The sequence below is a fragment of the Acanthopagrus latus genome, chromosome 6 (assembly GCF_904848185.1).
Source record: "Acanthopagrus latus isolate v.2019 chromosome 6, fAcaLat1.1, whole genome shotgun sequence".
NCBI classification, from domain to species: Eukaryota; Metazoa; Chordata; class Actinopteri; order Spariformes; family Sparidae; genus Acanthopagrus; species Acanthopagrus latus.
This window is the reverse complement of record NC_051044.1, coordinates 3,460,211-3,474,484: the sequence shown is the minus strand read 5'-3', so window position 1 is coordinate 3,474,484 and position 14,274 is coordinate 3,460,211. Positions and strand designations below refer to the sequence as shown.

At 41.2% G+C, this 14,274-nt stretch overlaps 1 protein-coding gene across 2 annotated transcripts in view; it reads left to right on the top strand.

Annotated features, from left to right (window-relative positions):
- The window catches only part of pmepa1 (prostate transmembrane protein, androgen induced 1), a 42,880-nt gene that overhangs the window by 19,546 nt on the left and 9,060 nt on the right, over window positions 1–14,274 (top strand). The window contains exons 1-3 of one of the 2 annotated variants that reach the window (XM_037100946.1): window positions 8,898–9,042; window positions 11,727–11,881; window positions 14,136–14,189. In XM_037100946.1, the coding sequence (XP_036956841.1) occupies window positions 8,985–9,042; window positions 11,727–11,881; window positions 14,136–14,189 (267 nt within the window). In that variant the 5' untranslated portion in view covers window positions 8,898–8,984. Of the gene's footprint in view, window positions 1–8,897; window positions 9,043–11,726; window positions 11,882–14,135; window positions 14,190–14,274 lie in introns of those variants that run through there. The other variant, XM_037100945.1, reaches the window with a different exon arrangement.

The following is a 14,274-nucleotide window of genomic DNA, read 5'->3' as shown; positions in this document are numbered from 1 at the left end:
CAATTCTGAGATACACATCTTGGATGCATTTATTTAAACCTAGAAAGGAAATGTACTGGATGTAATCAAATGGTAATGATAGCTAAAAAAAAAAAAAAAGTGGTTGAATGCTAACATTAGCTAATGGGTGATCAAATATGGCATCTTGCCTTGCCATCTTTTTCAGTTTCTGAAAACAGGAAGCAGTCAAATGAAAACAATATGTGAGATTTCATACTTTTCTTCGACTTGCATTCCAGCATTCCAGCTCTCCACCAAGGAAAATGGCCGCCGCGTCAATACAGTGATTTGCCATAGTCACGCTCTCAAAGGAAGTGAAATAATGAAAGCAGAAACTAATTTGAGGAAGAAACATCATGTATTAAGTGTGACTCATTTTGGTCAGATGTTATGTAATTTGTCTCAAGTCTACATTATTTTTGTGTCCTCAGCGCTGGAACGGAAAATCATAGCTCAGGTTATTACAGCCCACACGCTGGTGAGGAGCGTGCCAACCGACATCAACAGTCTGGAGATATTTTGTATTTATTTCAACTTCAAAACCAACCGTAGTGCAGCTCAGCAAATAGATTAAATAAATAAGTACATCAAGTAGAAAGCCTGATTTACGAACGTGCAAATAATGTATTTTTTGTTCCTTTGACATTCTGTTTCACAATGTTTCATCATTCTGATGGGCTAGCATAGCAAGCTAGGAAGCTAATCAAACAGTCATTTGAAAGCATACTTTACAGCTCACAGTTAATCATGTTGTTATTATGCATTTGTACACTTATAATGAGCTGTTCTGCCTTTTTTTTTTACTACTAACCTGAACAACTACAGACGCACCTTTGCTCAGAAAGGTAGATTTGTCAAGAAAGATGCAGTGCTGTACAGGTGTGTTGTCAACAAGCTAATCTGTAGCTAATTAGCTTCCGAAATTGCTAAAACTATTGCCATACCAGCCCCACAGAAATATAATATCCAATTCTCGCTGATTGGATGAGCAGCAGCTCATATGAGAGTCTGTGACCTACTACTCACTGATAGCGTTAGCATAGCTAGCATTCCAGATGGGACTCACAGTTTAACATGGGAGTTCCCTGGATTAGCACGCTAAATTTAGACTAATGCTCTGCTCTCCTTCCCTCTTCTCTGATCTACTTTATTTATTCTTCCCTGTCAGTTCATCATGATCTATCACTTTAGTGTGATATACTGTACCTCAGTATCTCGACATAAAATATGATTTACTGTGATCCTCACACGTCTGCAGTTTTGTGTCTTTCCAGCTAATCAAGACTGTGCTGTCCCAAAATGAAAAAAAATAAAAAGTGAAAATTATGTTTCCCTTTTCAGAACTAAAAAACAAGAATCAGAAGATGAGTAGGGATGATGATTATTGATTTCCTAAACCGCACACACACACCCCCACAAACACACATATGCACACACACCAACACAAAATACACACCCCCCTCTTATTTCCCACTGTTGAAACCAGCAGTGGGAGTTTTGTGGACTAAAGTTCCCACACTTGTTGGCTGCACCATGACCATGGCTTCCAAAGTCAATGGAGTGTGTGTGTGACCGTGTGTGTGTCTGTGTGTGTGCGTGCGCATGTGTGTGTGTCTATGTGTTTGTTTGTGTGTGCCCCCCTGCTTCCAACCCCTATAGCCTTTCTCATGGAAATTGGCAAGCAAGCAAATTGTGTGCACCTATGACCTATAACTCTCTCTCACACACACAAACACACACTCTCTCTCACACTCACACACACTCTCTCTCTCTCTCTCTCTCTCTCTCTCTCTCTCACACACACACACACGCACACACACACACACACACACAGCTGTCTGTGCTATTTCTGACTACCCCAGACTGTCGAGTCATCCGAGGACTGAGAACGAAGGGGGGAGGGAGGAATTAGCAAGCTTCTCTCTCTCTTCCTGCCCTTTTCTCCTTCCCCTTCTCCCTTTCTTCTCTTTTCATCATTGATTTTTTTTTTAACTTCTTTCTCCTTCCTCGTCTCTTTCTTTCCTCTTTCCTTCCGTTGCTTCTATAAACACATCTTGTTGCTGTATCTTTTCCTTTCCTTTCTTTAAACTTCTTTCCATCTACCTTTCAGGAGCCCTTAAACTACTTATTTTAACTTTTCCTCTCCCTTATAATTTCCATCCTGCCTTCCTTTTCTTCATCCTCTCCTGGATTGTGGGGAGCAGGGGTTCTTAGGGAGCTGCAGCACCTCTTCAAAAACAGGCATATTGATATAATGTCAATTACACATCTATACTTCCCAGTTAGGAGACATATTACAGTATGTACTGCCAAGTGATGGCAGGTCCAAGCTCTCCTACTGCTTGTGAAAGTGTTTTGGGGAGATAATTTCATCATCCATTAATCTGCTGATTACTGTCTAACAGATTTTGTTCTAATATATTCTAACAGTTTTGTCCAAATTTTGAAAAATGCACATCACAATTTCCCAGAGCCCGAAGTGTCATCTTCAAATTGCTTGTCTGGCCCAGCCAACACTCCAAAACCCAGAGACTCTTCATATACACCAGGCTGATTTATCAGTTGCCTGATATTATTGACAGATAACGGCCTATCAGAGGTATATTGGTACTGGCCTGCAGAAAAAGATGGCTGGTATGATTTATAGTTGTTACTTTGATGTCATTTTAAAAGATAAGGTTTATCAGTAACTGTGAAATAGCCTGCCTTCATTACACATCTTTGTCACAAGTGTTTCATAACCACATTTGAGGGATTATTGCAAAAAAAAAAAATGTGCGTTTGTCAAGTCCCTAATATTTGTATCTGCCCCAAAAATGGAGTGTGAGCTCTCATTTACTTGGCCTGTCATGAGTGACAAAGAAAAGCAGCAAGGCCTCGCTTTTAAGAAGCTGCAACCTGAAAAGATTTGACATTTTTGCTTGAGTAGTGTCACACACACTGAACACAGATCTGCGTATATGCTTGTCCCCTGTATGAGCTGGCTGTATCGTCACTGCATTACGCCCTTCTGTATGATGAACTAATCACTGGACACATCTTCTGCCCACGTGAACGTCCTGTCTCACTCCCTCATCATCTCCTTGAAAGGTTTCATGGTTGACTTCAGTGTTGTCTGTGTAGCTGCTGTGGCTTCTCTGACATATGTTGATGTTTAAATTTGCTCTTGTCTTGTAAAAGAATCTGAGACAGTAGTAATATTTTCTTAATAACTATTAGATATAAATAATCCAGGCCAACCTGTATCATATCTCCTTCCCTCTTCCTCCTTTCCTCCCTTGCATCTTTCCATCTTCCCCCTCCACTCCCTCCCTCCTTCCCACCATATTTTCTTCTTCCCTGTCTTTCTCTGTTGCTTCCTCTCTCCTACCCCTCACATCATCCTCTTTTCCACCCCTCCCTCCTTCCTCCTTGCCCCCCTCCCTCTCCGTGTCTGTCTGCTCTCTCTGAGCCATCTGACTCGGCAATGACCGGCTGTGACCTTTAGCTGAATGCAGGAGGAGGTGGTGGAGGAGGAGGAGGAGGCAGATAGATGGAGAGCAGGCAGCGGATGACAAATGAGCTAATTGCTTCAGATTAACCATGGAGTGTCTGCCTGCCTGCCAGGCTTACAGCCTCCTCCTGTCTAGACAACACCCCAGAGGGAGGGAAGAGATCAGCAGTCTCTCTCATGCAACATGACTGAGAAGAAGTGAAAAATGTTTTAATGGCTTTTTTTTTTGTTGTTTTCCTCCAAGTTGCACAAGGCAAAAGAACTGCATCATAAGTGCAGAATCAGATAAATCCCATTGGATGAGGTTAGTTTTATGCCCAGCAGGAGTGTTTGTATTAAAGGCAATTTAGTATTTAACTTTCATGATGTTCTGGGATTCAACAGAGACAGACTTGAAAGTCTAGCTGCTATCAAAATCCAAAAATGCCGATTTCCGACAGTATAACCTTTAAATGTCTTCATCAGCGCTTTCACGTCTTTCAAACTGCGGACTTCCAGTTTATAACACAGCCGTTTGTCATATATTGTTGTCTCCCAAACTGAGTTTAACTTGGCTGGTCAGTAAATTCTCAGTAAGTCAGTTTTGCAATAACCGGAGAGGAGAATATTTAAAGCTGGTGACTCAGCTCTCTCGGGATGGTGCAACAGCGAGATACCAGTTCTGACTTTGGATCGGTCTCTTTTTCCTGCCAGTGACCAAACCAGCAACAGAATGTAATGATGAACCTCCACGGTGCCTCAGTTAGTAGAAGAAAAAAACGATCCAGATGGTCCTCGTGGTGCAGAGATGTCCTCTTCACTAAAAACAACAAGTTGTTGCTGTTTGGGGGAAATTTGAAACAAAACAGAAAATTGACGTTGTCCTGGTCACGTTCCATTAAGACCACCACGAGACAGTTAGTCGAGAATATATTGAGAATATATGTACAGGTTAGAATTAGAAGTTTAAGTGCGGCTCAGACAGACTGAAGTCTGAGAGAGCAGTAACCCAGCCTGACCCGACACAGTTAATAAAGATTTAACCCGTGTTGCATTCAAATCACGTCCCTTAAAAAACAAACTCCTGCACTGAACTGAAAATATAGCACCAACACAGACAGAATCTTCATCACTTATGATCACTTATCACTTAAAATCAATAAGCACTGATTTTAACCGTGTTTTTACTTAAAGACCCTGAAATCACCCTGTCAATTTAGCCTATTTTTACTCTAAATATAACACCGACCCGATCCTGGTCATCATCCAAACCTGGCCCAGTCTGTCGGGAACCATCAGGACCTGTTTTTTCCTGTATCCATGTTCTGGTAGTGAAAAGGAGAGCGTAGAGAAAAGTAGTAGAGAAAGCTTTTTGATCATAATGTAGAAAACCAGACTGGAGAACAGCTGAATGAATGTGTTCGAATAAGCAGAAACTTTCACAGCATTTCCAGGTCTTAAGAAAGAAGATCAGTGGATGAGCGACTGCTCTGACCCACGAATAACCCCTGTATTTCTGGATGCTCTCATAAAAAATCATTAAAAAAATGGAGCAGGTGCAGGAGCAGTTTGTGAAAGAAGCTTAAGTAAGTTATGAATTTAGTAGTTTTATTTGGCTTTGGCACAAACAACTCATGCAGATATTTTTTTTTCGGTGTAAAAATGTGACAGAAATCAAAGGCAGGAAACCCTGAATGCTGTCTGGCTCAATATTAAAGAGGTAGTGTTATTGTGGATCATCACTGAAGCGTGTTTTGGCCTCGAGGATGCTTTTTCACCGGTGCATCTGCACAACGCATTTGCTTAAAAAATGATTTTGTCGTGCCAAAAAAAAAGGCTTCTGAAATAGAAAGGAAGGAGACGTGCGGATACAGAATAAGTAGAGAAAGGAAGAGAGCGAGCAAAGAAAGTACATCTTCATTTATTTGTATTTGTATTTTAGATGTGCATATTGCAAACCTTGAAGTTGAAAATGGGGCTACGTATTGCACATTTTTTCTGCTTTGCTGAAGTGGAAAAATGTGTGTAGCGATATTATTATGTAATCGTGTTGCACCTTCTGTTGGAAATTCGCTCACGGTGTGCAGAACATCTGGACGGAAACATGAGAAAATGATTTCCTTGTTAGCACGCGGAGTGGAAGGAGTGAGGTAAAGGAGGGATGAGAGACGACAGGAAATGAGAAGAAATAAGAAGGGACAAGAGAGAGAGACAGAGAGAGAGAGAGGAGGTCGGCTGACTGACCTGCTGACCTCCCCATTTGGGAGCTGACGAGTTTTACTGCAGGCTGAAACGCACACACACACACACACACACACACACACACACACACACACACACACACACACACAGCGTCAGAAAGAGTTTTCGTATGAATTATGACTCATCAGATCAGAGAAGCTGAATGGAAACAGCACTTTTTCATTACATTTCCTCAATACTGCAAAAAAAAAAAAAAAAAGAAGCTGTGTCAGCCTGTGATTAATGATCCAATAACTAGGAAAAATAATAATTATGTGACTCTTAAACTGTAGGAAAAAAATGAAATAGAAAGGTTTCATTTTATAGCATACAATGAAGTAATATTATTGTTCATAAAAAAAAAAAATGGAATTAAACTAAAGTGGAATTTTTTTTTTTCACGGCAGACATTTTAACTCATCGATCACCGTTGTCATTGGTCCCGTTATTGATGGTGATCATTATTGAGCCATCAGTACTCATCAGTTCCACCTGCACTTTTCTTGCCACGACATGCAGAAATGTCTGTTGTGAAAGACATTTATGAATTACCATAAAGAAACGAGTCAAACAGGACTCATCACGTTTCAGGTTTAGCAGAATGTATGTGACAGAAAGCAGAAGATTAACGGATCTTTCACAGGGAAAGAAAGAACCAGTGGGGATTCATGTCAGACAGACACCTCCGCCAAAACCGCAAATAAAGACGAAGCAGTAGGAGTCGTGTGCTTTCTGGCATTGTTGGCAAGTTTAGTAAGTCGTTTATTTGATTCAATTTGACAAAACTAAGTTGTCCTTTTGCAATTAGTGGAGCAATTCAGCTTAAAAAAACAAGAGAGAAACGCTTTGAACGAATGAAAAGTAACAAAGAGCGTATCAACAAAAGAAAGACTTTGGGAACGATCACAATGATCATTCAACAAGGCCCGTCTTTTAACGTAATGACAGCCGATCAAACTGTTGCATCGGTGACACAAAGTAATGAACAGCAGAGATCTTGTGTAACGTTTCAGAAGAGAGACGAACAAGAGCTGCAGACAGAAAGGAAAGGAAAGGAGAGAGGAGTTGTGGGAGTGTTTTGGCTGAAAGACGGAGTTCAGCACCAGCTGACAGGATAGAGAGACAGACAAGCTGTCAGCAGGCAGAGTGCCCACACACACACACACACACACACACACACACACACACACACACACACACGATCGAGTGGTGGAGGTCTGGGTGGTTTCACACAGATGGCGAGGCTGGCATCACAGTGTGTGTGAGTGTCTGTTTCTTTTTTGTCTTTTACAATGACAACAGTCTTTAATAAGCATAGGAATGTGACTGTGTTTGTGTTCCTCCGTGTGTGTTTGTGTGTGTGTGTGTGTGTTTGTGCTCTTTCCTTGTTCCTTCCTTTCAATTCATCCTTTCATGAGTTTCTTACCAAAGTAAATATAATGAAGAAGAAATCAGGTTACACAGGATTTAGCGGAGCACATTGAATTGGGGTTCTTTGGGTCCTTTGGTTTGAGATGGATGTTGACAGAAGCATCATTGTGGACCAGACCGGCAAGTATTTACCCGTGACCAGTCTATACATAGCTACACTTTAAACCCGTGTTCAGGAGCCGCTGCTGTACTCGTACGGCGTCACGCGTGTAAAACTTTCATACATGTCTGATAAAAACACTTGAACGTCCCAAATGCCAGCAGGAAGTTAGTTTTTCTACTTTTTTAGGAGTTGCGAACACGCTACTCATCCTGATACTATCCCATGTAACCTCTCTCCCTCTGGTTCCTGGAAGACTCAGGCTCCATCCACTCTTATATGTTTTCATTTAACACAAAAGTGACCTCCGTCCAGATTAGTGTCTCAGTTCGAGTAAAGGCTTGCCTCTTTGGAAAGGGTGTAGCAGCATGTTAAAGCAAACCAACAAAAGGGCAACAAAGCCTTCAATTCGTTATCCATGTTGAATTAACCACTGGTAGTCGAGGATTACAGATAAATACAGGCTGATGTAGCGTGTTGTCTTTCTGGAAAAAGGGTGACATGATATGGTCATGACAGATCAGGGAGGGACGTGTAGTGGCTTGTATCATCGCTTCGCAACGAAATCCCTGAGTTTTTAAACTAAAATGGGTCCAGCAACGTCTCCAGAAGTCTCTGAGATAGTTGCAAACGATGTGCTTATTACAACCTAAAGCCGTGCGTGTGGATTCAAGTGTCCTGTCGCCTGAAGAAAATGCCACATCGTTGTATAACAAGTTGTGAAAGCTTGAACAGAAAATGAATAAACACCCCAACAACTTAAAGACAAAACCTGCTAACAGTGTCAAGTTAGTTTGTATGCTCCCCACATTAGTTATACTTTCATTTGGCTTGGGTGCTGCCATGGAGACAGTAAAAGTAGTTGTTGCTCATTAAAAAAAATAACTTCAGCGTCATTCCACCCTGATCCATACGTTCAGTAGTTTCTCATATCTCATAGCTTCTACACAACAACATCCATGTCAGGCTTAATAAGCAGCTCTGGCTAGCTTTTATATCGATCTACTGACAAAGTGTTTAAAGAGCAGAAAGGTGGAATATCCCTTTAATAAGTTTAAATCGTACGTCTTGTCAAATTTGACCTTTTTCATACTTAAATCCACAAGACTCACACGTCAACAGATTAATTTGAGATTGATTTTTCACATGTAGTGATGAGTGGAGGAGAAGTTCAAGCCTCACACTCTCCCTCCCTCCCTCCCTCCCTCCCCCGTCTCTCTCTCTCCCCCTCTCTCATCATTATTCTGTCCGTCCCTCTGACCCATCTGTGTCTCCCAGACGCTCCCACCACTCCCCCTCTCTTTCTCTCCCCTCTCCTCTCAGTCTCGTTCTCTGCCTCCCCTCCTCCCCTCACGTTGACCCCCTTTTGTTCGCAAGCGATGGTGGTGGCGGTGGGGGTCTGGTCAGCTGTTTCCTCAGTCTGTGTGTGTGTGTGTGTGTGTCTGGACAGTGTGGGAATGTGTGTGAGAAAAAGTTGCAGACAAAGCTCAGTGAAGCCTCAGAGTGTGTGTGTCAGGCGGTGAGGACACACAGGGTGTCGGAGCATCAGCGGGACATGTAAGCTTGGGAGTTCAGCAGCAGCGAGGAGAACATTTTGTTTTTAGTTTGTTTTATTTTTAGTTTTTTGGTTTGTTGTTCTGGTTCCATTTCTCAAAGATCTTCTGGGTTATAATCACTGGAATACAAAACATCCACGTCCAAGTCTCAGTCTGAGCAAACATCTTGTTCTGTGCAGAGACTATGCAGCCTTCGTCGGGGAGTCACAGCCATGACAACTGTGTTCAGACGCAACTGTGCGGTGAGTTTCTCATCCGCGCCTACAGAGAAGAAAACCGTATCTCTCTGCTCAGATCTGAGCTTTGGGCTGTTTGTTCCCTGTATTGATGCGTTTTATACTCTGAGGACTGATAATGTTGCAGACTGGCTGCAAAAGTTGGGAAAGATGAAGCCCAACAAGTTATTTATTGAGTTAAAAATTCTGACTGGTTTGCTGTTCTTTGCTGCTTTTGTGTGATTTATATCCTAAGAAACTGAACGCCAGAGAGGTTTAGACTGTTGTTCAGACGAAAAGTGTCAATATAAAGACGTCTTTTTAGGCTTTGAGGGGTTGCCAGGCAATGAGAGTCTCTGTGACTGGTGTTCATGCTTTTCATTCGCCAATAATACGCTCATAAATGTTGGTAATCATTAATCAATCCCCACTGGTTTTTTTCACACTTGCTAATAAGCCGTCAAGTCAGCAGTTGTAAAAGTTTAATAAGTTGTTAATAGATGAATGTTGGACCTCGTTCTTTGCTGCCTTTTCCCAGAAGTTAGAACCTGGAAACCTAAATGTTATTATTAATTGCAAACAGTGAATCTATAACCATTTATTCACAACTTATCTAATTATATAACATTTTAGCTCTTCACATTAATGCCTGGATTGAAAGGATTGGTTATTTCTATACGGTTATTATAGTTCTTAATGGCCGTCACCTGCAAGGTGTTGAATAGTTAACTCCACTCTAATTGAACTGGACTGTGAATAAAAGCAGCTGTGTTTCCTATAAAACTCTTTTGATTCAGTTTTGAGGAACAGAAGTGCAAATATTGTTTGTTTCTTGTTTCTTCACTCATCTGTGACAGTAAACTATATTTATTTGGGTTTTGGGAGAAACTAAAAGACCAAATTGGTTAATTGAGAAAATAATCCACAGATGAATTAACCATGGAAATAAGCGCTTGTTGCAGCCTTGGTCTCCTAAAACTTTGACAAAATTGCAGATAAACCTCAGTCAGAGCTGAGTGAGATCACCTCAGTGTGGGTTTGTTACCAGGTTTCATCCTGACACGGCTGGTTTCTCTCAGGACTTGTTTTATGGTCGTGTTGATAATGTGAGCAGTTCGCTGTATTTTGGTGTGTTTTTTTTTCTCCTGCTGGGCCTGTGTGAGCTGTAAATAACATCTTTATTATTTTATTGATCTCATGTGCTCGTGCGGTGTGTGCGACCTGGTCGGCAGAGGTCCAATCGGATCTCAGATGAACTGAACAGGCTGGTATAGATTATTTATTAAAGGTTATAAATGAGTCATAAGGGGTCACCTGACCTGACTGTCTCTGTGTCTCTACATGTTGTGTAATGGTTAGCTGACCAGACGAACATAACAAGACTGTGAGAACTAGTGTGTGTGTGTGTGTGTGTGTGTGTGTGTGTGTGTGTGTGTGTGTGTGTGTGTGTGTCTGCAGGCTACTTTATGTTCTCCTGTCTGACTTGGCCCTGACCTCCGCCTGCTCCCTGTGAAAAAAAGCGTGTGAGAAAAAAGCTCCGTTTGTGTGTGTGGTGGTGGTGTACGGTGGGGGTGGGGGTGGTGGATGCAGGGGGGAGGTGGGGGTGTTAGAGCAGACTGTCTCTAAACAAAGCTAGCCCTGTCTGTCTGGTCTGGTCTGGTCTGGTCTGACTGTGTGTGTGTGTGTGTGTGTGTGTGTGTGTGTGTGTGTGTGTGTGTGTGTGTGTCAGACACCCTGACCCCCACATAAGGACTACATCTCTGTCTGGACTGTGTCTGAAAACCCTTTTTTCTCTCTCTCTCTCTTTCTCTCACAACACAGAATAGTACAAACCTCTCTGTTGTATGGACACACTGTACACTTCATCTACATGTAGAATGAGACTATCGTATACGTGAACTGCTGATTTGAGCCACTGTGTATCGAGTTATATTCATAAAATCATGTCCAATAGAAGCCCAGACCATGAATTAATGTATTGAAACCACGAGGTGATTTATCCACAGTGGTCAACAGATGATTCATTAATGTAATTGGTGAAAAAGTGTCTGTTCCTGCAATGTAAAGATAAATATTAACTGCTGTTTTATATTGTTTTTAATTGAATATCTACGTACCGAATTGGCTGGGTGACACTTTATCATAATCGTCATTAATAAATGGTACATTTATAGTTAATTAAACTTCAGTTAATAGTAAATTCACTGTTAAGTAACAATGAAATGCTTTAACTAACTAGAGATGTAAATGTTTAATCGATTAGTCAGCATTTACTAACAATCACAGACACCATTTTAATTAAAAACTTGTCCTTTTTGTTCACGTATGATCAACTTTTCCTGCATCATATTGTTCTTAATGATGATCAACGATGAGTTTGAGTTTTTGACCTTGACACCTTGAGTTGTATTAACGGGATATTATGATGATTGAAGCAGCAGAGGCCAAGTTATTCCAACTTTAGTCCCTAGTTTTAGTCTAAAACAAAGCCAAAAACACTGTACTACAGTTCCCACAATGCACCTGGACAGAATCCTTTTACTAGACTCTCTCTGCCTGTTTTGCCGACACCACGCTGCTGTTTATAAAGCATCGTCGCTATGACGTCATCGGCGTTGTTGTTTATCAGACGCAACTCAAATGAGCCACAGAAGACTGTAAACAGGACGCGCAGGCTGACCGGGATCTTTGTGTCTGTGTTGTGTCTGCAGCCCAGCTGGAGTTCGTCCAGATCCTGGTGATCGTGGTGGTGATGATGGTGATGGTGGTTGTCATCACCTGCCTGCTGAACCACTACCGCCTATCAGCTCGCTCGCTCCTCTCCAGACACGCACCGGCTCGCAGGAGACACCTGCCACTGGCCAACGTAAGTCCGACGCTACATTCACACTTTTATTTATCCACAATACTTTATCACATAACTGATCAAACATGGCTGTGTGTTGCCATTACATCGTTAAAAGAACACAACATTGAATGAAGCAAGTTGCACTGAATTATCGCCTCAAACTCGACATGAACTGGGATTTGTAAGTGTGACCAGATGGCTGTTTGATTATTTAGATGCATATTTTTCCAGTGTGTAAATGTGGCCGCACTCAGAGCCAGAAGCTTTTTGTTTCTCAAAGATAAAAAAGCTCCTAAATTAAGGTGAAAAAAAAAAAAAAAAAAAAAAGAGAATTCCAGCAGGAAAAGTGCATTTTTATTGTAAGAGTTTTTATTCGTCACATAAAAACAAAGCAGGATGTTAAAACACGACGTGCAAATGGAGCGAATGTAAACAGCAGCAGGACAATTCATCTTATGATTATTTTTAATTATCCATTTGCCTGCCAATTATTTTCACAACGAACTGATTCATTGTTTCATCTCAAAATCTTTAAAATGAACCCTGAGGCTGCAACCAACGATTGTTTTCAGAATTGATTCATCTGCAGATTACCTGCACAATTAATGAATTACTTGTTTACTCTATAGAATGTCAAAACATTTGACAAAGAACTGCAACAAGTCGTCATATTTGGATGGAGCCACTGAAAAAAGATCGATCGAAAATAAGACCGCTGGCGATTCATTTTCTTTTCATCGACTAATAGTCAGTCGCTGTACGGCTGACAAAGGACCTGCATGTAAGAAATTAGAACATTTTGAGTTTCTGCCTGTGTGAGTGTCAAACACTGTTAGTAATATCGCAATAGAAAGAATAAATAAATAACTTAATTCAGTTTAAACTCATTTTATATGTAACCACATCAACTGAACCCTAAACTGCTCCTGATGTGCTGGTCATCTCCTCGCATGGCAGCCACCATCATCAGTGTATGAATGCATGAATAATTGTGAGTCACTTTGGACAAAAGCGTCTGATAAATGCCCTAAAATGTAAAAAAAAAAAAAAAAAAAGTATTCTGAGAACAACAGTAACCGTGGTAACAGTATTCCTTGTTATTTCACAGCTGTGTTTTCACGAGTTTAGTCGTAGTATTAACAGTTCCTCAATGAAATCAAACAGGAGTTTGAGTGACAGCATGTGATCACAGTGATTAAACAACACCGCGGGCTAAAGCTAACACACTGACTCAGTTCTTCATTAACGGCCACAGCGGCTCACAAAGACTATTTCAAGACGCACACACACAGACACACACAGACACACACACGCTGACTTACACCTGAGGCTTCTACAAACATATGACTTCACTTGTGCTCCCTGAATCACCTGCTACTGAATCACTGATGTGTCTTCAGTCTCCGAGTGGAGATATATGAGTAAAGGATGAAGCATAGTCGGGCCACACACACACACACACACACACACACACATACACACACACACACACACACACACAGATAGCTCCTGATAAGCTCAGGGGAGTCATTGTCCTAGTTAATTTGGATTAGCAGACAGCCACACTGACACATATGCAAGACAGGCAGACAGACAGGCAGGAAAACTGTCGCCAGAGAACAAAAAAGTTAAAAAAGTTCCGTCCTGAAAGATCCGCTTCAGTCCTCTCCTCACTGCGAGCTGCGGCCATCGAGGCGACACCAGAGAATTCAAACTGTTTGCTCAGCTGCACATACGATCTGCAACAATCAAAGGTCTGAATATGCTCAAAAAATGATAAATTAAACAAAGATGTATATATAAATGTGGGAAATTTGAGAAATTTAGACCAAAATGTGAAGATAGTGCAGTTAGAGCAGGGCTCATATGGGCAACTATGCAAGTTACTGATACAAAGTCGAGCCCTGTAGCAGTGAGGTTTTTATGTGCACCAGTAGAGCCCTCTAGTGGACAAGACTGTAATCAAACACCAACAAGCACAACTGCACAATTTAATAGCTGTATATGTCTGTTGGTACATGCTTTCTGTCATTATTAAACAGAACAAAAACAAGAAGATGCAATAAATACATCTGTCAGAGCGAAAAATGTGATCAAAATATCATTGAAATCACAAAAGGAGCTGCGATTTATTAAAAAAAGGCAAAGCAGCTTGTAGATATAAGAAGACAGGACCTTTAACAGTGATTACATACACACAAAAACACGTTTGTAAATATGTATAAATCGAAGTGACTTTACTGAATAGATCATCTCTCTCTCTCTCTGTCAGGAGGGAAGCCTGTGGTCCTCTGAGGGCACGGGGACAAACAGTGGTCTGAATGAGGTGAAGTAACATTTAGACACAACAAGTTTGTTTTTCCAGAGTTTATAACGCTCAGTTTAATGTGTTATGACACAGCAGTAATTTG